At 37.9% G+C, this 24,359-nt stretch overlaps 1 protein-coding gene and 1 long non-coding RNA gene across 3 annotated transcripts in view; one reads left to right on the top strand and one right to left on the bottom strand.

The window, feature by feature from the left end:
* The window catches only part of chfr (checkpoint with forkhead and ring finger domains, E3 ubiquitin protein ligase), a 40,103-nt gene that overhangs the window by 13,346 nt on the left and 2,398 nt on the right, over positions 1-24,359 (bottom strand). For both annotated transcript variants that reach the window (XM_039771455.1, XM_039771456.1), the window contains exons 2-9: positions 14,026-14,125; positions 8,730-8,839; positions 8,035-8,085; positions 6,705-6,875; positions 5,175-5,372; positions 4,339-4,489; positions 3,935-4,089; positions 2,998-3,160 (exon numbers count right to left, since the gene is read on the bottom strand). In XM_039771455.1, coding sequence (XP_039627389.1) covers positions 2,998-3,160; positions 3,935-4,089; positions 4,339-4,489; positions 5,175-5,372; positions 6,705-6,875; positions 8,035-8,085; positions 8,730-8,839; positions 14,026-14,125 — 1,099 coding nt within the window. The remainder of the gene's footprint in view (positions 1-2,997; positions 3,161-3,934; positions 4,090-4,338; positions 4,490-5,174; positions 5,373-6,704; positions 6,876-8,034; positions 8,086-8,729; positions 8,840-14,025; positions 14,126-24,359) is intronic.
* On the top strand, positions 14,079-24,081 carry LOC120540587. Its single transcript, XR_005635827.1, has 3 exons — positions 14,079-14,172; positions 15,622-15,718; positions 21,315-24,081. It is a non-coding gene; the product is annotated as an uncharacterized LOC120540587 (long non-coding RNA).

Genomic DNA, 24,359 nt, shown 5'->3' with positions numbered 1-24,359 from the left:
GAAAATTAAGCAGTAAGGTCTATCATAGATTCCTCTGTAGCACTTAGCATGTGACTTGTCACTTTAATATGTTAATCCACGACTCCGAGTCCTGCGTTTCAATATATGTGTTCCACTTAGGAATGGCTCCTGACTGTATATGGTGGTTATTAAATGTCTCCAAGTGTAAAGACAAATCAAAATACCAACTGGCTGAAATTAAAACACTGAGCTAACCTATACATTAAGATCCTGCTTGTTCCCCAAAATGTATTCTCTTGATTGTCCCAAAAGTACAAAGTACAACTGAATCTCCAAAACAGCCAATCATTTCTTTCCTCATTTTTTGAGTTATGACAGTGTATTATTAAATGTGGTGGAATTATGTATAGTGCCTCATAAAAAATGTTATCATTTCCCAAGCGTCACAAATTCTACTAAACTATAAGTATTTAAACAATGTATTAAGTAAAAAAAACATTCCAATTTTAATTAAAGTGAATACTTATCAGTAAAATTATTTAATGTTTTAGGCCATCTGTAGCTGTGAATCCTGGTGAATGAACCAGGATTAACCCTGCGCACCAGACCATCAAATCTTTACATTTGTCTTTCCTACAGGTATTTCACTTTAGTTTGAAGTCTCTCAAGGCCCACAGATCTCCCCCTAACATTAGCAGAGACACTTAAGGATGTAGCCGTATGTAGTTTTAGCATTTGTCCTCATGACCAGACAAATATACTGGACTACATTGGAACAAGACCAAAATACTTGTTGATAGCTACATATACACACTATGGCTGGTTCAACAAAAACATTTATTTTTATATCACATTTTCATACAACGGTTGTAGCTCACAGTGTTTTACAAGATGTCAAAGAAATAGTTACAAGCAAAGAAAATAAGATAAAATATTGAATAAATAACATACAAATAATAAATAAAATCACACTTGCATATGATATCTACTTAATTGAGAAGTAGACTCCTTATATATAGAATTGATTTTTTATTTTCTAAATACAAAAGTCAGATGATATATATAAAAAAAAACTACTGGGGTTCCAAGGCAAAAGACAGCCCTGCCCCCACTAGGCATTCTTCCTAACTGAAGTGTTCTTAAGTAGTTCAAAAATACATGAAAAATCATTTAAATAAAATGTGAAGTAGTTAAAATGGACAGGATTGTAAAAAATACAGAAAACCTGCCATTTTCTTACTGCTTTGTCCTGAACTGGGTCACGGGGGTCTGCTACAGCCTATCCCAGCTGGTATGTTGTTCAAGGCAGAAACAAACCCTGGACAGGTCATCAGTTTATCACAGGGAGAACACACACACACACACACACCTAACCACAGGCCAACTCCATGCAGGATGAACCTTGGAGGCAAACACTTTATCTCCTAAACTGTGAAAACCAGACTGAAGCACAAATTGAGTTGGGATCAAATAAGCACACAAATGCGAAATACAAGGCTAAATACGATACAGGCAGGAGTAAGCAGTGGCATATAGAATGAGTAGTAGTTATAATAATAATAGTATTTATATATAAGATATGGAAAAAGATGACCTGCTGTGGCAACCCCTAACGGGAGCAGCCGAAAGAAGAAGAACAACAATAGTAGTTATATATAGAGATAAGACAAAGGTCCTTCATGCTGCAGCTTTAAACAAAGCAGCAGAATAAATGAGAAACTATTTGTTGAAAATACTCAAGGATGCTATTTAGTCAAACCAACAGGACAGTCTACCTTCCAGAATCACCTGTCATTTCAGAATTTAAAAACCTCCTAACCTGTATTCTTCGAAAGCATGGCACTTCTGTCATGGGCAAGTCTTTGCTTAACTTTACTGCCCCACTAGGAACTAGTCATCTATGTCACTTACTTTCATCCATCCATCCATCCACTTTCTAAACCAACTTATCCAGACTTGTCAAGTAAATGAGTCAAACTTTAGAACTGGAAACTGGATTTAGAAAATAGATAGCTAGATAGGTGGATAGTGCTTAGTTTTAGTTTTCAGCTTTGACTAAAAATATTTAATTAAAAAAATATGTTTGCAGTAACAATTCCAGTTCAATTTCAATGAATTATATTTGAAAGGAGTGAGTAGCGGAGGAGGTGTGAGTCACGAATTGCTATTGTTTATAATGGTAATGTCATGGAGGGTCACCGCTCTGACAATCATGCTCAAGCCCAAAATGAAAATTCGACAATTGTACTCGCTTCACCAAGGGGAAAGCACTCACCTCCCACTACCCGACTGGGTCGCAACCCCAGAACGTTTGAGAAACACTGCTCTGTATAATACTGTAATAGTGTATTTGCATGTTATCTCTTTATAAATAATTATATGCTTATTTTATGAAATTTCAAATGTCCTGCTTTGCCAACACACAACAGAACCTGGGACGATTATTAGTATGCCAATAAATTATGTCAGGTTTATTCATATAACAAAATCTACTAGTTTTGCACTATAAACATGCACAATCCCTGATGACAGCTTACCATGCCAAAATGATGTATATACTTTTTCTCATATGCAATATATTTCAAATGTCATTTGAAAGTGAAGAGTACATCATTTTTATAATAAAATACTCATAAGTAGCCACCAAATGAATGCCTTTTACTATGATAAAGCCTTGCTGTCTTACTTTCTGTGACAATCATTCAGTTTGTTAGTCCTCACATTCTAGTAGTTTCAACAAAATCTTTTTAACTTTTTTATTGTATGGTAAATGGATATGGTTTAAGATCCACATTTTTGTTATTGTTTAAAAGAAAAAAAAAAGAAAAAATTAAAAAAAAAAAATAGTATTTTAAAATAATACATTCAGTATTCATTACTACCACAGAATACCATCACAAAAAATTGGAAAAATTTTATGCAGAAATGCTGTATTTATGCCTCACTAACTATATGCATGGATGGCATCTGTTTTAACCACACTAACGCAATCACAAGAAATGGTGAACGGCATTAGAAAAAAGAAACGTTTTTTACCTAATGTCAGAAGACTCGCTGTCTACATCTGAAAGTTCCAAGAGGTAATCAGAGCTGCCTTCTTCATCAGAAAAGTTCCGTTCTACCTTTGGCTGGACCATGTCCTGAGAGATTTTATTGCGACTGTCCATGTTCTGCAACTCCTCAGCACTTCTGCACTTTTCTGAAATAAAAGGCATATTGGCTGATGATCTATATGACTCACTGCAGCGGATACGAAACGTAAACACATAAGACATCACATGTAAGAAAATATTTACTATCTATACATCTTAAGCATCTATGTGAAGTACATGATTTCAGTTCTGGAGGGTAGCAATGGCACCTTAATTTCATTACAATCAAGTTCATGTTCACAGTCCAGTTAACTAACTGCATAAATTGTATCAGCTTGGTTACTGTTACAGAATGAATAAAGCATTGTAACAGGCAGGATACAGTCAGGGAAGAGCCACACAATAAGAACAAACCAACCAAAGCACAACGGAGTCAGCCTTTTCAGAAATCTTAATTTTCGTCCATCCATGGTGAGACACTGTGCCAGCATTTTAAAGTCTCCAGCTCTGGAGACTGTTGTCAGAACTTTTTGTTTTCATGGTTTGATAATGCTGGGGGTGTGTGGATGAAAAGCGAAAACAGAGACAAACATCTACATTTTTAATTGAAAACCTACTAGTGTGGATGGGACCTTTGCCTTATAGGACATGAGTTTAACACCTTTGCTTTAGCATAAGGCTTATTAATTCTCCTCAGCACATGTGCACTTGAATGAGATATTGGCTAATGTTTCTTTGTTGCAAATGATACTAACTAAATCAGTTATGAGGTGTTTCTTTTTCTAAATATTCTTTTTTAACCAATTAGATTTCTGGACTATTCAAGTGCTCATTAACAGTTTTAACCATATTATTATGTAGATTTGGTTACTTGCCCTTACCTGGGTGCTGAAGTAGGTAGGCCTCAACCAGGTTGTTAAGCATGTGATTCTTTCTAATACGCTCCACAGGACAGCGACAGGTGGGACAAAAGGATGACCGTTCCATCCATCCTGAATAGCAGGCAGCACAGAATGTATGCATGCAGGGCTGCAGGCTATAGACAAGGAAAGCTTCTGTTTAAAAATGATGAACCAAATACATTTATTTCATGCACATTATAACAGAGGAATACAAATTCAAAATCAAATCCTCATTATTTTATTATCACAAATTTGCACACTAGCCAATGGCAAAGTTAGACAAACTGGTCTACTTTTAATGCATAGTGAAAATTGTTTCAACCACATATTAGTCAGTGTGACTATGACAACTTTGTATTCATAGTTTTTTTTAACTACTTTACCTCACACAGTCATACAGCAAGTCCTGACAAATAATACACGTGAGAGACTCTTCCATCTTATCTGTTTTTAACTCCGTTTCTTTGCATACTTCCGATGACCGAGTTTTATGAATTTCCCTTTCTGGATGTTGGGTTTCTCCTTGACCAGAATCTGTTGATTTTCAGTGTATTATTAAAACAGAAAACAATTGTGTAAGCATTAGTTTTTTTTTATAATAGTACATCTTCAATCTTTATACTACTACTCTGAAAATTGTCTTCATAACAAATAAATACAAATTCCTGTTAACAATGGTTATAGTAACTTTACTCTGTTGTTCTTATAATGAGACTGCAGAAAATGAAAAATCATTCCAAACATTTTTTAACCTACTTTGTCCAATTAAAAACACTTAAAAGCATCAGGTAAGCATGACTGGAAATCAAAAGGAGTCAATGTACAGGTGGCAATCGGCTAAACATGCCTGGAGTACTGGGGGCAACTGCAGTACGTGGAGAAACCCACTAAAACAAAGAGCTCCACACAGAGAAAAACCCATCCAAGATGCTGTGAGGCAGCATAACTAGAAAAGGTCTGCTGTCCTAACATTAAAAAAAAAATTCAATTTTCTGATACATTTAATCACTGTCATTAATGTCTACTGTGATCTGCCTCTAGCCAAAACCTTGAACTACAGGTATCAGTGTTAATTTAAAATTTTAAGTGTATATCTGAAAACAATGTCTCCATATACAAACACACATTTAAGGGATAGTACAATACTGTACGGGCTCATTTAAAACTGGTAATTTTGCTGTTTGATGAGAATGCTCCTAAACAAATGAATCACTCGTGCCTGTTGTCTTCCTTTTTTTCCAAGGTGGTTCTGAGTCATCTTTCTCTGGGAGAAAACTGAGAGAGCCAGAACTAACTGATGTTGAGATGTTGGTACCCTCTAAACCAATGGATTCCGAAGAGATGTCCTCTTGACTTGAGAATGATGAACAAGGCTCAGAAGAAGAGAAGTTCTCCGAAACAGAAAGGCTGCTAATTTCTACAGAGATAAATGCACACAAAAATCCATGCTAAGCCACATTTTAATTACTTTAGTGATGCAAAATAGATACTGAACATGACTTAGTTATTAAAATGACAAGCTTGTATGGATGTTGAGAGAACCAATCCTATACAAACATTTACTGTTGTACACTCAACTACTAATGGGCATTAACAGGGCCGGATTAAGATGAAATTGGGCCTGATGCTGCAATACAAAAAAGGCCTATTTTTTCTCAGCATTGGTGCATGTGCATTCGACACTCAACGTACATGCACACTCAGACCAACCAAGGAGCCTTAATTGCTTGCGAAGCAACCAGCCAGCCTTTATTAAACATGAATAATAATAACGACGTAGTATCGTAAGTACTCGAGATTAACATTAAACTATGTAACATCAACATTCAATAGCAATTGTCTGAAAAGTGCACTTAATGCAGAAAACCTAACAATGAAATACAAAAGATTTTGCAGTTTTCTTACAAAACAGAGTAAGAAAAAATGAATTTGCAAAAACAATGGGTCAAAGTGACTCAGTTCAGGCTCTTGAGGATAAAAATTTGTCCACGATTTAAATTTCATAATAGACCAGAATCCTGTTGAGAATTTTAAAAATTGTAAACATCCATGCCGGGCCCGCAGGCCGACTTTTAGTTTTACTTTTACAGATAACCATTTAAATAGCCATTGATTTTTACTGTACAACTAACTTCCAAAGTGAAAAATTTACTATCTGGCACTTACCAAACAATAATAAAGTGGCAAGAATCCCCAGGATATTGCAAAAAACGCAGCTAAATTACTAAATAAACTGTTTAACGTTAAAATTGATAGCATTAACTTGAAATCTTCGGTTAACAATAAACACAACGTTATAGTTATGTCACAGCACAAAGAACAATAGTAACTGTATAATCAGTAATGCTGTGTCTAGGCGTCCGAACGTCGGACTCAAAATTTCATTCTAAGAATTATTTTGAGGTTAATATAGCAAAGGAAAACTGTTCAGCTTCCGGAAGATTCTCGTCTGTTTTCATCTGGGCCTATTTCAGGAATGGGTCTAATGCTGCAGCATCAATAGCACCCACCTTAATCCGGCTTTGGGTATTAATGGTATGGCATGCACAACAATAGATGTGACACATAAGGTACACCAATTTGTTTTAGCATGTGCATAAGGCCTAGAATGGAGCATGATCACCTGGTTAGGCAAGTCACTGTATTGAAAATATGAGCTGAAGGTAAACCAATACTGTTAAATTTAACACAAATGTCTCTTGAGATCTAACCATAGGTTCAACAACAAAAAACTCTTACAAGACATTACCTGATGGGGAACTGAAAATGCTCGGGGTATTGTGGAGGTCAGACATGGATGTAGAAGGTACTGGCTCATCAGATGATGGTTCCTCATTGGTTAAGTTTGGTTGGTTAGAATCACCTGATGAAATTTCACTACATGAAAAGGGGCTTCCTGGCGCTTCACTGTTCAGAATGTCTGCAATCCAAACCACACAACAGTTATTTAAAAAAACAGAAGGAAAATGCACTGTAAAATAAAATCAAATATGTAATAAAAATCTCATATATACTGTAACTCAGCATGAATAACTATTAGACAACCTAAACAAGTTTGCTGAATCCATATATTTGAGGATCCTAGTAATTAGACATTTATATATAATAGGGCATAAGTTTACTCATCACCAACAACACACATCGTGGCCCAGAGAAGTACACTTACATTTCCGCGGTAATATGGAATATCTGGGAATATTAAAGTACATTTGGATAAAGGCATCACATCAGAGAACAATTATAAAATTACTTCTGTTAAGTTTTAAATTAAAAGACAAAGAGGAAGGGGAAGTACTTTCATATAAAGGTTTGGAAGTTAGAATTAGCTGCTGTATCAAATTCCTGGAATCATGTACTCATTGGGTCAAAACACAGAATGTTCTTCAGACAATCTTCCTTTGATTTAAAATGGATGTTTATGAGGGGAACTTACGAAAAGTTCTTTCTGCATAACCCTAGAATTGAGTCATGCTTCATCCAGTTCTCTTAACACACTTAATCCAAGGGAGGATCACAAGGCAGCTGGATCCTATCCCAAAAATCGTTGGGTACAAGGCAGGAAAATCACCTGGACAAGGTGCCAGTGCATTGCAGGATTAATACACACACACGGGTCCAATTTAACAAGGCCAGTTCACCTAACATGTCGATACATAAAACAGGATGGTCTATAAGATTTGGTCTGTAAAACCAGCAGATATCTAGTAGAACATACAGCACTACTACTATTTTAACATATCTAAAAAAAATCTAAAGGTGGACACATGCTTGATTTCAGTACACATCCTCTTATCTCTCATCATGACCACCAAAAGATAAATACAGTACAATATGAGAGGAACGGCTACAGTTAAACTTGACGTGCTTGTCTCTACCTATGTCAATATCCAGCAACTGAACAAGGCTTTCAGGTAACACACTTTATTGGTTTTCTTGCATGTTTTTGAGCTGTTCTGTAGAAATGAGTAACACATATGGATAATGGATTTAATCATAAATGTCATTTCCTAGTTCTAAGTATAAAGTGTTAAGTATAAAGACCTACTATAAGTAGTTTTGTTACCTTCATTTCAACATACCTGATCCAGCTTTTTCTTCAGCATTTACAGCTTGGTACATATATGCAATTTCTAAAAGGACATAAAGCATACAAATGTGAGCAATAGATCTGGGAGGCATAAACAAAACTCAAATTTCAAAGAAATACAAATACACATAAAATTAAGCCACATGTTAACATTTTTCTGCAAAATCATAATTCAAAACCAATAGTATCTCGTTAAAAATTAAAGCATTCAACAAAGCTTTAGACAGGTAGAGTGGCTAAAGCCCTGGACCTTAGACCCCTAAAATGACTGGTTCAATCCCAAGTCACTTTACCTGCCTGTGCTCCAGTTGTAAAACACAGAAATGAGCATTTGTGCTACATCTCTGAACAAGTAAAACATTTCAAAAAATGTGCTACATTTCAAGTTAAGAACATTGCGAAAAATCTTTCGTTTAAAATTTAGACTTAACCCCAAAACCTACCTTTTGCAATCACACACACACACACACACACTCAAGTTGAAACCCATTTCCAATGTCACAAAAGTGAAAGTATCTAAGCGCAAACAAATTCAGAACGGGGGCAAATCCCAAGTGCAACAAATTATCTGAACCACTTTGGGCAAGTTTTGAATCTACTGCTAGACATGGGTCCTCATGGGATTTGTGAAGCTGACAAAAAGAAACACCATTTTAACAATATAATCAGTATCACAAGAAGCAATACCTTGTTCTGGCTCATTTTTTTTGTGTACGACGTAGATTATGTCTCCATTTTGAAGCCGACATTTCTGACTCTTCACCACTTTTGATTCGTTAATCACTGTTCCTTTCACACTAAAAAAAAAAAATAGATAGAAATTAATAAGATAAAACTTATTACTGACCATCAACAAAACTAAACATGACAATAACATAACCTTTTAAAAATTCAATGACACAAACTCACCCTTCCATGCATCATCATTAACACAGAGCAAAAGTTAAAACATACAAATCCTCCACATGAAAACTGCCCTTAAGTTTTATTTACGACAGAGACAATAACATTTGGCGCAGTCGTGGCGCTGCTGCCTCTCAACAAAGAGGCCAGGGTTTGTGTCCTTGGTGCTCCCTGTGTACAGATGTTCTCCCCATGTTCGTGTGGGTTTCCTCCCACAGTCCAAAGACATGCATGTTAGGTGAACTGGCATTCCTAAACTGACCTCTGCTGTGTGAGTTTATGTGTTCATACTGTGATGGAATGGTGCCCTTGTCCAGAGATGGTTCCTTTTTTTTCTGCCAATGACTGCTGGCCCACAACCCCACCCTGGATATGCGGGTTAGGAAAATGGATGGATGTACAATTACACTGAACAATACTGATAGCTTTCCAATGGTAAGTAAATTATATATCTCTCCGTAGTGTACATCTGTTTCAATGCCCCATGAAAATAAAATAAATATATTCTGAGCTTTTCAATGACTCTCACATATACTAATTTTTATGGCTAACAATGTATTTTGATATTCTCTTAAAACAAATCTAATTTTGCCAAGAGTTTCCAGCTGCTGTGTGCCCTGATGTGTGTGAGCAAATAATTTTCTAATTGGAATATTCACTTCACTGCAGATATGCATATTACTTATGTCTGAGCACTGCGCCATTAACAGCAGACTCTCCATTTGTCAAGGGATTACTAAACAAAGGCTCCCACTCTCTTGATGTGTTAAATTAGAGTGAAATGCAAAGAATCCAAGAGAATTAGTTAGCACTTAACTGTCAAGGTTTTGCCTGGCTGTTTAAAATGCAATTTGAATTGTATTCCTTGAGGTTAATTAGCTATGAATAATAAATTATGTGGGTTTTCACAGAGGAAACATCACCTGTATTCGGCAGATTTCCCTTTTGTCTCTTTTAAAGAGCTTCTTAATAGAAGAGCAAACAATGAATTATTCTCGTTCGTGTAGAGAGGCCCTTTTTCTGATTTGGGAGTGGGGGTAGTGGAATAGACAGAAAAGAAGCCAGAAGTGCTTCTCCTACTCCGTCGATTCAGCACTTTACAGAACACTGAGCTCTTTGATTACCCTGAAGTAGTAGCAGAATCGTTAGAGACACAGGTCAGTTCACTTTTAATCATGGAGTCTGGCACTGTTCCATATTAATTATATATCGAAATTCTACCAGAATGTATTTGGTTAGATTTTGCTGTATCGTCCTATGAAATGCACACGTTATCTAATGTTAAAAACTGTTAGTATTGCTTAATGGAGAAGTGCAGCTATGCTGCATCACATTTGTTAGTAATTGACGTATTGTAAAAATAAATCAAAACCGGTCTATTTTACTGTATATACCGTTGAAATCAGAAGTTTACATATACTTCTGATGAATTCTTTAAAACTCACTTTTTAACCAATACACATTTTATACTCACAAACTATAAATTTGGCATATCCATTTTAAGACATCTACTTTGTGAGGGTAAAAGAAATTTTTTCCAACAACGTTCCCAGAGTATTTCACTTTTTATGCATTACAGTAATCCCTCGCTATATCACAATTCGACTTTCGCAGCTTCACTTTATCGCGGATTTTATATGTAAAGTAAGCATAACTAAATATATAACGCTGATTTTTCGCTGCTTCGCGGGTTCTGCAGACAATGGGTCTTTTTACTTCCTGTACATGCTTCCTCAGTTGGTTTGCCCAGTTGATTTCATACAAGGGACACTATTGGCGGATAACTGAGAAGCTAACCAATCAGAGCACGCAGTTAAGTTCCTGTGTGCTGAATGCGGTGTTAACCAGGAAGTCTCGTCTCGCTCATTCCACATCAACGTGTTTCGCTGTGTAAAGTGTTAACTTTTGTGTTTATCTTTGTGTATAGTCAAGCCCTTCATTATGGCTCCAAAACAATCTGCTACTGCTTCAGGGGCTGTGCACAAGCACCAACGGAAGATGTTAACGATTGCCGAAAAGGTAAACGTTTTGGATTTGTTGAAGGAAGGGAAAAGCTACACCTATGTTGGATGCCATTACAGCATCAATGAGGCTATGATTCTTTTTATTTAAAAAGTAGGAAAGGAATATAAGATCTACGGCCGCAGTGTCCTTTTAACCAGGGTGCAAAACGAGTTGTAAGTGGATGTAATAAGGCAGTAGTCCAGATGGAATCTGCTTTAGAGATTTGGATTGAAGACTGCCAGAAGAAGAAGAACGGTGGTGCTACACAGTCGCCTGAAGAGGCTCCTTTAGAAGGGCCGTAACGCTCTCCTTTGTTGTGCAGTAAAATTAAACTCATCATTATCGGACAAGTCATCGTGTCATTGTTGGTGAGTAACCATAATTAATTTTCTACTTACAGTACTTAGTACATGTACATACGTTTAGTGTCACTGTACACACATTTACTGTACACAATTTTTCTTGCATTGTACGTATTTATTGCTGGTGGCCTGTCTATCGTAATGGCTATAACATATGTGATATTGGAGATGCTCGATATCTTTAAAATAATATTTAGGTTTTACTGTATATAAACAGTGTGTTTACATACATAATTTCAATGAATCTTACCTAATATCTAAGAGTATACAAAGGGATTATGCTGTATAACTGTGCAGGGAATATTTATAAACAGAGTTTATAAGGGCTTAAAATATATAAAAATAACCATACAAACATATAGTTTCTACTTCGCAGATTTTCACATATCGCGGGGGGATCTGGAACGCAACCCCCGCGATCGAGGAGGGAATACTGTATACCACAATTCCAGTGGGTCACGAGTTTACATACACTTTGTCAACTATGCCTTTAACCAGCTTGGAAAATTCCAGAAAATGTCAAGCCAAATAGCAATTAGACAGCTTCTTCATCTTTTGGTTGCTCCCGTTAGGGGTTGCCACAGCGGATCATCTTTTCCATATCTTTCTGTCCTCTACATCTTGCTCTGTTACAACCATCACCTGCATGTCCTCTCTCATCACATCCATAAACCTTCTCATAGGCCATCCTCTTTTCCTCTTGCCTGGCAGCACTATCTTTAAAATCCTTCTCCCAATATACCCAGCATCTATCCTCTGCACATGTCCAAACCATTGCAATCTCGCCTCTCTGACTTTGTCCCCCAACTGTCCAACCTGAGCCGACCCTCTTCTAATGCCTTCATTTCTAATCCTCTCCATCTAATTACACCCAAAGTAAATCTGAGCACCTTCTGATAGCCAATTAGCCTAAGTGGAGTCGACATGTGGATGTATATTAATACTTACCATCAAACACACAAAAAAAAATGTGGACCCCCACAAATCTGGTTCATCCTTGGGAACAATTTCCAAATGCCAGAAGGTTCTACATTCATATGTACAAACAATAATACACATGTTTAAACACCATGGGACCACATAGCCGTCATACCCTTCAAGAAGAAGATGCACTCTGTCTACTAGAAAAGAACGTACTTTAGCACAAAATGTGCTAAATAATCCTGGAGGACCTTGTGAAGATGCTGGCAGAAACAGGTAGTCAAGTATCAATATCCACAGTGAAATGAGTCCCTTATCACCATAACCATAACCTGAAGGGCTGCTCAGCAAGGAAAAAGCCACTGCTCCAAAGACACCATAAAAAAAGCTAGACTACAGTTTGCAGTGGCACATGGGAACAAAGATCTTACCTTCTGGAGAAATGTCCTCTGATCTGATAAATCCAAGAATGAACTATTTGGCCATAATGACCATTGTTCTGTTTGGAGAAAAAAGGGTGCAATGCCAAAGAGCACCATCCCAACCATCAAGTATGGGGGTTATAGCATCATTTCGGGTTTGGGGTAGGGTACTCTGGAGAAGGAGGGACTGGTGCACTTCACAAAATAGATGGCATCATGAGAAAGGGAAATTATGTACAGTAGATATAATGTAGGAACTGCAAGAGCTCAGGAAGGAAGCTGAAGCTCTGTCGCAAATGGGCCTTTTTGTATATGTATGTACTTCCTTTTGCTTCTGCTCTTGGATTCTGCTCTACCTTTCTTTACAAATGACTTATGTGAGCATCTTCATAAATTGTTTATGAAGAACTGAAAAGACGCCTATTGCTCCAAACTTCAACACTATCCCTGTTTGAATGTGGTCTTTAAAACTTATGTACAGTTATTGCAGATAACTCAATGCAGCCGTAAACTCTGTAGGCGTATAAACATCTCTCTCTCTCTCTGAACAAGTTAAAATTGGCATGGTCCTATGAGTGTGGATCCATGTACATGAAAATATGAATTGACCATATGGTTGTATGTACTCAAGGACACCAACTGGAAAGGAGGGGGAAGTGCATTTAGGACGGAAGCCAAGAGACACTTCTTTGTTATCTACTTGAGTACTTGGCCAATACATGGAGTTAAAGCAGAAACCTTTACAACCTTTAACAAGTATCTGGATAAGACATCCCACCTAATATTGTGTCACAACATCCTACATGACCGTAATCAGAGTTCCAATTTCACTGATACTGTAAAACACCAGATAGAAATTGCATTTCTATTTATGGGATTCACATCTGGCTTAAAGAACTGGCTTTTATGTAGGTAACTAAATTGTAAGAATATGATTTTTGTAAAATCAATGAGAAAAAAAATCAGTTCAGGAAAAAAAGCCGAAAATCTTTAGTTATAAACTAAGAACAGTAGATTCTTTGTTAACCATTACTTTTGACTTGTTTATCTTCTATCTACTTTTAAATTTAGACTTTGTACTTCATTATCCAAGGTTCAGTAAATGGATGGACAAAAATAGGACAAGAACATGCTTTTTGTAACTAGCATAAGCCTACTTGGATAGATTTCCAATAGTATAATAATTTAGTCAGTTGATTTGCAAGATCATGCTCTCTATCCATGCTTCTAATCCCTTAAACATTTTTCACATTCTACAGTAAATATGATGATGTTCTATGTAATGCTACCCTGCAAAGCTAGTGGTATAAAGCTTATATTTATTAGATGATTTTAACTTGTTATTATTATTTCTTCACACAGATAGAATACCTCATATTCTCCAACCACACCTCCCCGGAATCTTCATCCTGAATGATCTTACACTGATTACCAGACACCAGCTTGTTGGCAGAAAAGGAAAGATCACAGCCTGCAGACAAAAAAAGAATGTTAAGTTAATCAGATCATTCATAACAGGTACACCACCAATGCTGGAGGGGATCTTTTGTTTTTCTTGTCTTGAACACGAGAGAAAAAGGATTCTCGTTTTTCAGTCTGTCCACCACTTTACAACCTGCATATTGCGCTTGAAACAGACAAAAAATTCAATTTTCAGTTGAAGCTGGATTTAGGGTGCTGTGGGCAGTGTGCACCAGTTAATAAAGCAGTTATGTAACATGAAATAAGACATTGACGAATGCTATGAATGAATCTCCTGTATCTAAATTAACACACTGTTCAATTACATGCAAATTACCAGTGATTTTAAATGTGTGTGTTAGGCAATTTACACCCTCTTATTATTAGTTCAAATATTGCATTATCCCTTGCCAAAAGCAGGCACCACAGATTCATATTTTTTAACAGAAAATCTATCACAATTATATAATTCAGGGTGCAGGAACCGATATTGTTCTTCCCACTTGGGTGATCCCATCCAGAAGAGGATGGCTTTGAAGAGGTGAATGTGTTAATGTGATGAGATGTTAAGAAATGACCAGTTACTGACCACTACTAGAAAGAAGAGCTCATCATTCAAAGTCACAGCGACAGTTAGAACCATACACCACTGTGTGTTTCCACGCACTGCTAGGTATTAATTTATTAACAACCAAAAAACCTCACACTGGTTCGATTCCATCTGAACTAGTGTGGTGCTGAGGTGTCACCCGTTGCAAGGCAGCACTCGAGCCCTAACCTGGGGTCCTGAGTTGGTTTGTCATGTGGTGGGTGCAGTAATTCGCTGTATCGGCGCGTGCTCCTAACCTCTCTCTCTCTCTCTTAGGTGTATGAACTTATCCAATTACTAGAAAAGGCTTGAAGTATTCACTTTAAAACTTGCATAATCAAAATCAAGGGTTGTGCGAGGCAACCTTGGAAGGGGATATGGTCCTCTGCTGGTACTCCACCATTAATTGATTTATAAAAGATGCATTAACTGTTGACTTGATCACACTCTTGTCCATGAAACACAAATATCATGTCAGGTATTTTCACTACAAATGTGTATAGACACTTTTTTTTCAGAATTAATATTAAATTGAACAGTGAATCTACTTCACACAGAAAGAACAACTCTCAGAAGTGATACCTTTCAGACCAAATAGGTGATGATGAAAAGATGATGCAGACTGAAATACTCATTAAAAAAGTGTGAACATACAGAACACACCTTTCATTTCATTTGGTAGTGTTACCAGACACTTTTCAGAGATACCTAAACTGTAAATTAATCACTAATGCTTTTAATAGTGCCACTGCAACCAATCTCAAAGTAGGAGCTAACCCTGGAGGTCCAGTTCAAGCTCATTGCAGATCATATTGACGCAAAAAAAAGATCTAACATCACAAGATAGGGCAGAGGCTGATGAATTCATCATGCTATATCCGTCCTTTAACTTACTGAAGCTGTTTTGTCCATTGCAGGGTCCTAAGAAACCAAAATCAAATCTGGATGGGATACTAAGGAATTCCAAAGAAAACCCAGAAAATCTACTAAAATCAGGTCAACAAACCAAGCAAGGTGCAGTAAAGACAAAGTGCTAAACATGGTGCTACCATGCACGTGCAATGTTTTTTTTTTCTTTTTTTTTTTTAAATATATAGTTTTAAAATTGGATTAGCACCTTCTCCACAAAATAAATTTTAATCAGTACCTGTAATAATTAATCATTGGCATTCCTTAAACATTTAACAATGAGTATTGTGAGAGCATGTATCTGCGACACAAAAGACATGTAAATGCTTTGTGGAGCAAGTGTGTAACAGTTCAAATTAATAAGTTAATTATGAATACATTTTTTATTTAAACTCAGATCTTAGCTTTTTTCCTTTAAGTTTCTGGAAGCTATTGAATGGTGTTGTGCGAGTTAAGAACTACCAGTAAAAGTGAAGATGGCACACTGCTGCTAGCTGTTTTCATCTGACTGACAAGTTTCTTCTTGGCTTCTTTTTACAAAAAATAACATTTAATACAAGACTTACAAGAATGCATCTTCACAAAGTGACTTTTGAAGCTGCCAGGTGAACAGGCTGTTAAGGTTTTAACTTTGGAAATGTTTTGTAATGCCCAAGACAAGAGATGGTGACACAATTCAACTGTGCATTTCAATTGAATTATCCACTACACAATTGCCATAATTCAGTACAGGGTCGCAACATCAGCCACAAGACGGGCGCACACCCACCTACATTGAGTTATACAATTCCAGTTTAGAGATGCTAAATAAACCTGAAGAAAACCCACACTGCCTTGCAAAGAACAGATGGCTTCCGCTCAGAAAGTGGCTAGGCCTGGGAGCTGAACAAAGTACACCAGAGCTATGAGGCAGAAACATTAACCACTGTACCCTCAAGCTGCTGTAAATGTTTATTGTTACAGGTTGAGTATTCCTAAAACAAAACAAAACTGAAAAATACACCTATGTTGCCTCTCATTTTTTTTTTTTTTTTGTCCCAATGAAACATCAAGAGCCGTGAACAATGAATAGAGGTTGGACAGGGAGTGATGGGGGGTGGTTGTACGGTGGTACAGTTGTCCAACTTGAACAGCCATGAAGCTAGGACACACAATCGACAACTGGGGTTGGGGTCTCCCATAAATCAGCAAATGCCATAAAGCACCATCACTTGATTGACCATTGGAGGATTAGGGTCCCCTGAGAAGCAAAGCAACACTGTACATATGCTGCAGTAAGTGCATGCCATCCATCCATCCATCCTCTTCCGCTTATCCGAGGTCGGGTCACGGGGGCAGCAGCTTAAGCAGAGAGGCCCAGACTTCCCTCTCCCCGGCCACTTCTTCCAGCTCTTCCGGGAGAATCCCAAGGCGTTCCCAGGCCAGCCAAGAAACATAGTCACTCCAGCGTATCCTGGGTCTTCCCCGGGGCCTCCTCCCGGTTGGACATGCCCGGAACACCTCACCAGGGAGGCGTTTAGGTCTTGATCAGATGCCCGAGCCACCTCATCTGACTCCTCTCGATGCGGAGGAGCAGCGGCTCTACTCTGAGCCCCTCCCGGATGACTGAGCTTCTCACCCTATCTTTAAGGGAAAGCCCAGAAACCCTGCGGAGGAAACTCATTTTAGCCGCTTGTATTCGCGATCTTGTTCTTTCAGTCACTACCCATAACTCATGACCTTGGTAAGGGTAGGAGCGTAGATCGACTGGTAAATTGAGAGCTTTGTCTTACGGCTCAGCTCCTTTTTCACCACGACAGACCGATGCAGAGCCCGCATCACTGCGGATGCCACCGCAATCCGCCTGTCGATCTCTCGCTCCATTCTTCCCTCACTCGTAAACAAGACCCCGAGATACTTGAACTCCTCCACTTGGGGCAGGATCTCTCCCCCAACCCTGAGAGGGCACTCCACCCTTTTCCGGCTGAGGACCATGGTCTCGGATTTGGAGGTGCTGATTCTCATCCCAGCCGCTTCACACTCAGCTGCGAACCGATCCAGAGAGAGCTGAAGATCACGGCCTGATGAAGCAAACAGGACAACATCATCTGCAAAAAGCAGTGACCCAATCCTGAGTCCACCAAACTGGACCCCTTCAACACCCTGGCTGCGCCTAGAAATTCTGTCTATAAAGGTTATGAACAGAATCGGTGACAAAGGGCAGCCCTGGCGGAGTCCAACTCTCATTAAAAACGGGCTCGACTTACTGCCGGCAATGCGGACCAGGCTCTGACACCAGTTGTACAGGGACTGAACAGCCCTTATCAGAGGGTCCAGTACCCCATACTCCCGGAGCACCCCCCAGAGGATTCCCAGAGGGACACGGTTGAACGCCTTTTCCAAGTCCCCAAAACACATGTAGACTGGTTGGGCAAACTCCGATGCATCCTCCAGGACTCTGCTAAGGGTGTAGAGCTGGTCCACTGTTCTGCGACCAGGACGGAAACCACACTGTTCCTCCTGAATCCGAGGTTCGACTATCCGACGGACCCTCCTCTCCAGAACCCCTGAATAGACTTTTCCAGGGAGGCTGAGGAGTGTGATCCCTCTGATGTTGGAACACACCCTCCGGTCCCCCTTTTTAAAGAGGGGGACCACCACCCCGGTCTGCCAATCCAGAGGCACTGTTCCCGATGTCCATGCGATGTTGCAGAGATGTGTCAACCAAGACAGTCCTACAACATCCAGAGCCGTAAGTATGCAGTAAGTGCATGCCACAAGTGGAAAATTCCAGACCATGGGTTTCATTTATAAAACTTTGCTTGGAATTGAGTGTGAAAATATGCGTACGCCAAAGAAACAGGAACATGCATACTCCAAAAATAATCAGATTTACAGTATAAAAGCGACCATACACACACTTCAACAAAGTTTGCCTTTATGAGTCACAATTATTTTGTAAATGTGCATACATGCACACACCTCACTATGGTATCACAGATGACTTGTGTGTTGATGGAACGTCATGGCTCATGGTTAACAGAAGCAGCTCTATTCTCGCTAGGTGCCCTTATTGGAATGAGTGCAGTAAATTACTCCAATTATGTTAGGAAAACATGTTGTCTACAGTGCTTGTGGAGTTGATTGCTGCATTCATTTTTGATTAGAATGCAATTGTAGATTTATATTTCAAGAAAGATATCCTCCCACCCCCCTTATTACCTGTTTGAATTACATTGTATAACATTCTCAGACCTGCTTAAGCCATGTTATGTTTTATATATGTGAACCCACACCATACGAAAACTTAAAATAGCACCCGGTCATACAGTTATTGGCTTCCAGCACAGCTGCTATGATGGAGTGAAGCTTGGCTGAGATATTACTGATCTGTCAGCCATTTCCCTGAAAAGCGCTAGCCAATATAAAATGATTAAAAAACAAAAATGCTCCTCAGTGCAAATACTCAACTCTTAAAATGGAACAGCTGTGCATTATACTCCTCACTACTGAGAGTTAATACGTTTGTCATATTGGAGCACATTATAATAATAGCTCAGTGATACAAATTATTATACAGGCAAATTGTCATTTAGCTGGGTTGGCTGCATTACCCCACTTGATCTTGTGTGTCCACAAGATAACTCATTATGTATATGGAAATACTCCAAAATCTGAAAATATCTGGAATCCAAAAGGGTCCCATTTTGAATTACGGATATTTAACTTATATTATCTTTTTTATTTGTCTTTTAGTGACTGTATTTGTACTTTTTGTATCTTAACTTCTTGAATAGTACGAATGCAAAAAAGTATACTTTGTGCAAAGATTATTTATTTGTAAATTACTTAACTGACAGGTTTTTAAATGCTAATGTAAGTGTGCTGAAATGTATGGCTGTTTCAAACTATACCAATGGGTTATGTTCTGTTAGAATAGCTGGTGCTTTGCACAGAACTTGGCAGCAATCTCTCCGTTTTATTTAATCTCTTTATATGACTCACTAAAACCAATGTAATGATCACTGGGAGCTGGAGATCTTTATTTTAAGATTTAAGTGCAGTAAAACATGACGTCTGTAGTTAAATTAAATATTGCTAGTCAAGCAGTGTGTCTCCAGTTATAAATAAATTATCAGTTACGTTCAGAACATCTACTAACTTGTGCTTCATCTCTAATGTAGGCTACGTCCACCATACTACTAAACGGCATTTTTAAATAAAAAATAACCTCTGTCGACACTCCTATTTCACTTTGTTTACGAAAGTATTTTTCATCTATACTAAAACAACCAAAAATGCCTACATAATAATCTGCCTACACTGGGCAGATGTGCAGCACAGACGTTTTTAACTGGACATACGCTGTGAAATTTTGACATGATTTTAAGCCCAATTTGCAGTTTCCGGGTGATTTTCTGAGTCAGCCGGAATTGGTTCTTCATTGGCAATCATTTCACATGCAGTATGAAAGTGGCTGCTATTCCCGATTGTATCTTTCAATTGGGTTGTTGCACGATCAGAATAATTTCTGCCATGTCTGAAATTTCAAACAGCCATCTTGTAAGTCTCATGCATCAACTATCTGATATCACCATCAAATTTCCCAAAATTAATTGGGCAGCGACTGCAGAGAGTGTGCATTTTACACGTACAGTCTGAACACCCATGTCAAGGCATATTAACCAGACTGAACTTGCTAGTGCAGATTGAGCACATATACGACTGGTGACTCTAATGAACATTATGACTACGTGCTTGACCACGATTTCTAAAAATTGAACAAAACACAGCTCCTCTGTGCAAGCTATGTAAAAAAAATGTTTTTCTTCTGTGAAGGGTGACCAGTCAGGAAATGAGACATTGTAATGTGCTGGATCCAATCAGGGTAGAGAAATGTAATAAGTACCAACCAACAAGAGTGTGGTGCTCCCTTCATTTTCGGAAATCTGCCTTTTTACATCTTAAATATCTTTACATCTGCCTTTTTACAGCATAAACAGCGCTCAAGTGTTTTTAAAAGTATCTGGCTCTGTTGAGCATTTTCAGAAATATTTGCTTTGATTGGCTGAAAATGCCACATTAGTAAAAGGCTAAAATGGAGACAAATGTCTGCATTCTTAAACCAGAACGTAGTAATGTGGATGGGACCTTAGGGTCACAGGGGATCACAGCCTATTCATTAGGACACTGTGGAACCCTACTGTGGTGGAATACTTAGCAATGCAGCTTCATGTATTCACCATCCTGGGGTCAAGGCCATTGCCAGGGTACTATCTGTGTGATGTGTCTAGATGATTTTTTTTCCCCCCATATTTTTCTTATATAGCAAATAGGCTGTTGTTGAGTTAACTGAAAAATATAAATTGTCACCTTAAAAGTATGGGAGTGTGTGTGTCAAGGGTATCCCACCCAAGGTCATTTAACATCGTATGGCCGTTACTGTCAGGATAGGCTCCAGCCGCCTGTGATCCTGTGAGAATGTTAGGTAAATCAAACAGGTACTAAGTGGGGGAAAATATCTTTCTTAAATGAATATGCAATTTCAAACAAGCCAAGAATGAATGTAGTGATCAACCCCACAAGCACTGTATTGTGAATGGAAAACATGCTATTAGAATATACACTGGACTAAAAAGTATTTTTTCAGTCCGACATAAAAACTAAAGAGAAAGGAGGAAGAAGAAACAACTTTATAACGTGTTTTGCTTATGTATTTCAGAAAAGCCACTTTTTTTGTTTACCGTCTTCATGACTGAGACAAAGAACCTAAGTCATCCAAGACCACCAGCAGAGTCGACAGGGTAGGTGGCACATGAAGAGTCATCTTTGGAAAACTAAACAGTAAATAGAGAGGTATGGGGTAGTCTTCCAAAAATCGTGTTTTGTTACTAATGCCAGTTTCCTCTTTTATGAGCATGACCAGAATCAACACACCATCAGATGTTTCGTTAGTCTTGCTGCAGCAGCAAAGAGGATTTTGCTTTCTGTGAAGATATATATTTGTGTTTGAATTTTCTGACTTTTTAGTTGATGATGAAAATCTTTTGGGAGTGCTGTATGAAATGCAAAACACGTTTCAAAACAGCTTGGTGTCTGTCAAGTTCAAATGTGCTGGCATCTGCACTTGCAGCAACACATACAGCTCCCAAAAAGAATCTGCTTTGAAAATTATTATCATGTTTCCTCAAATAAAATTAAACATATGGCTGGTTAGAAGCCGCCACAAGATTTTCCACAGGTTATGTTATATCCATTACAGAAAGAGCGCAAAATCATTTTTTTTTTTTTTTTTAAAAAAGGACTGAAAACCCACCCATTAAGACGTGAACTTCGAAAGCCTGACATTCAAATATATTTGAAAGTAACTTCTAGGGTATTCATTTTCTTTCTCCTTCTACCCCTTTGCAATGTGATGAATTCTCTTGTATTCTCCATGTTAGATGATATAGCAGCACTTGTACATTCATAGTGCCTGTAGTAGTGCTTGAAGGGCCTCCTTACATTTGCATTTTAATCTATAAAATGTTTTTTCAAAAACTGCCTCATGTGTGGTTTGGAAAGATTCAGTCAATGTTATTTTTTCCACTGTGGGCATATTTTCAATTTTTCTTTTATATAACCGTGTATTAATTGTTTAAATGATTGAGACCATACTCTGATCTATGCTGTTTAAAAACATTTACTTGACTACCTCCTTCTTTGAAATTTCACTTTTTTTTTTTTTTTTACAAAGTGCATTATTACCGCTTTTACCTCTGAATAGTTTTACTCTTTAGTTGTAAACCTCTCCTTCAGATTCACTGTGTTATCACTGATACCTAATAAAATTTATCCGGAAAATGGAACAGGTGTGCAAAGACAGACGCCAGTGAGCAAGCAAGTATATCCTCAGTCTGGAAACATCAGCAACCAGAACGGTCAGGCATGTTTTAGTCTTTTACATGAAGATAAATAACTATTTTTTACTCTTTCTGTAGCGTATGAGTTAGTTATAAAAATACAAAATGAAACAAGAAGTCCAAGTATCATTTTTAATCCAATAAAATTGTAATAGTTTCCAACAGTTAGAATTTTCAAGGAAGGTGTAAGTATTCTGCTGCATTCATGTGCTAAGGAAATTTATGGAGTTCCTACTTGTGAGGTCTCACCTTCTCACTTTATTGTGCTCACATAAATTTCCAGTTGGGTTTTGGCAGGAATCAAGGGATGTTGTTAATTTACTATTTGGTCCACACAACAAGAAATTAAAGCGAAGCTCCATTTTTTTTTTTGGGTGAAAAAAACCAACTAGACAAATTAAGCACACACTCCATCACTCCAAATAAAGTTAAACAAAAAATGTCACTTTAGCCTGGAGAGGTTATTCCTATTTTATTTGATGTTATTCAATGAGGTTAGAGGTTAATTTTGTGTCACAACTCAGTTAATTTGTGTAGCACAGTTTTCTCTGAATTTTCCCACTGGGAGCTACCACTTCAAAGGTTGTTCATATTTAATTTCCCACCGGGAAACTCACATTTACATTCTGATCACACCATGTGAATTCTACATTACTCCAAATGTCTTATGATATTTATTCCAACCAAAAAAAAAAAAGAGGCAAAAAGACTAACCAGCAATTTTGTGTGATTTGGTACTGTAGAGCTCAGGACAAGAAAAAGTGAGCTTTAAAGTTTATAGAGTTATTTGGAAAACAAATAAACAATTTCCTTTCTTGTGATGTTATTTTAAGACCTGATGAACGCCTATTGAGCACACCCACAACAATGACCCAGACAAACTTTTCTGCCAGACAAAACTACTTCCATCTTTCTAGGGACAGATCCGACAATGAAAACCCAGACAGCACTCTATTCGCAGCAAGTCGCAGTTACCTGTGGCCTGTCACAAGCTAAACAAGTTTATGCTGATGCAAAGCAGAGCTTAGGAAGACCAGCAAACGAGACACAATGAGACAAAAGTTTACCACACAAATGGACTGATTCATGCCACGCCAGCCTTCCCATCCCCCTTCTGTCTCAGGCTTTTCAGTTCTGCATTCGTCAGACTCAATGGGGCTTTCAGAGTTAAGAGACCAGAGGGAATTATGAAGGGGTGCACCTCCCCCTTTCAGATGCCCAATATCACGATAAAAAGAAAGCAAACTTAGCAGAACTCTGCACCCAGTGCCCACCGTCAACCAGAGTCAATTACATATTTGGTCAAACATTCTTCTGACTACTGGTTTCACTTTAATTGGACAATTTCAACTCACATGTCATGAACAGAGATTATACAGAGTGCACTTCTATTATTTTGATCTTGGCCTATACGTAAAATAATATATTTGATTCGCAAGGTTATACATCCTGTTATGTTAAATACAAATAAAATCAATTTCATGCAGTGGTACATCCAATTTATCTTCTTTTGATGATGCAGCAGTACAGGGTGGTCCAGATGTAATTATGCAATTTTCATTACGCTATAACTTATTAAGTTTATTACATAGAAAATCACCCGAAAAATCCCAGACCATCAAGAAGTGTGCAAACTGACGACATGAAGAATCGTCTTCGCGCCAAACTGGAATCGTCCTTGCATAAATCAAAGTCATCCAGACGATCTGGGTCTGCATAATTAGATCTGGACCACCCTGTATAACCATACCATTTAAGAATAAAAGTGTTAAATCTGCCCACACAAGTTTGCTAAAATGTTTAATACTTAATAAAGTGGGAGTTAAATCCACCATACCCAATACTTTATTTAAACTAAAGCACAT

Source organism: Polypterus senegalus, chromosome 12 (assembly GCF_016835505.1).
Source record: "Polypterus senegalus isolate Bchr_013 chromosome 12, ASM1683550v1, whole genome shotgun sequence".
Taxonomy (NCBI): domain Eukaryota; kingdom Metazoa; phylum Chordata; class Cladistia; order Polypteriformes; family Polypteridae; genus Polypterus; species Polypterus senegalus.
The sequence above is the reverse complement of the archived record's forward strand: the minus strand, read 5'-3'. Positions and strand labels throughout refer to the sequence as shown.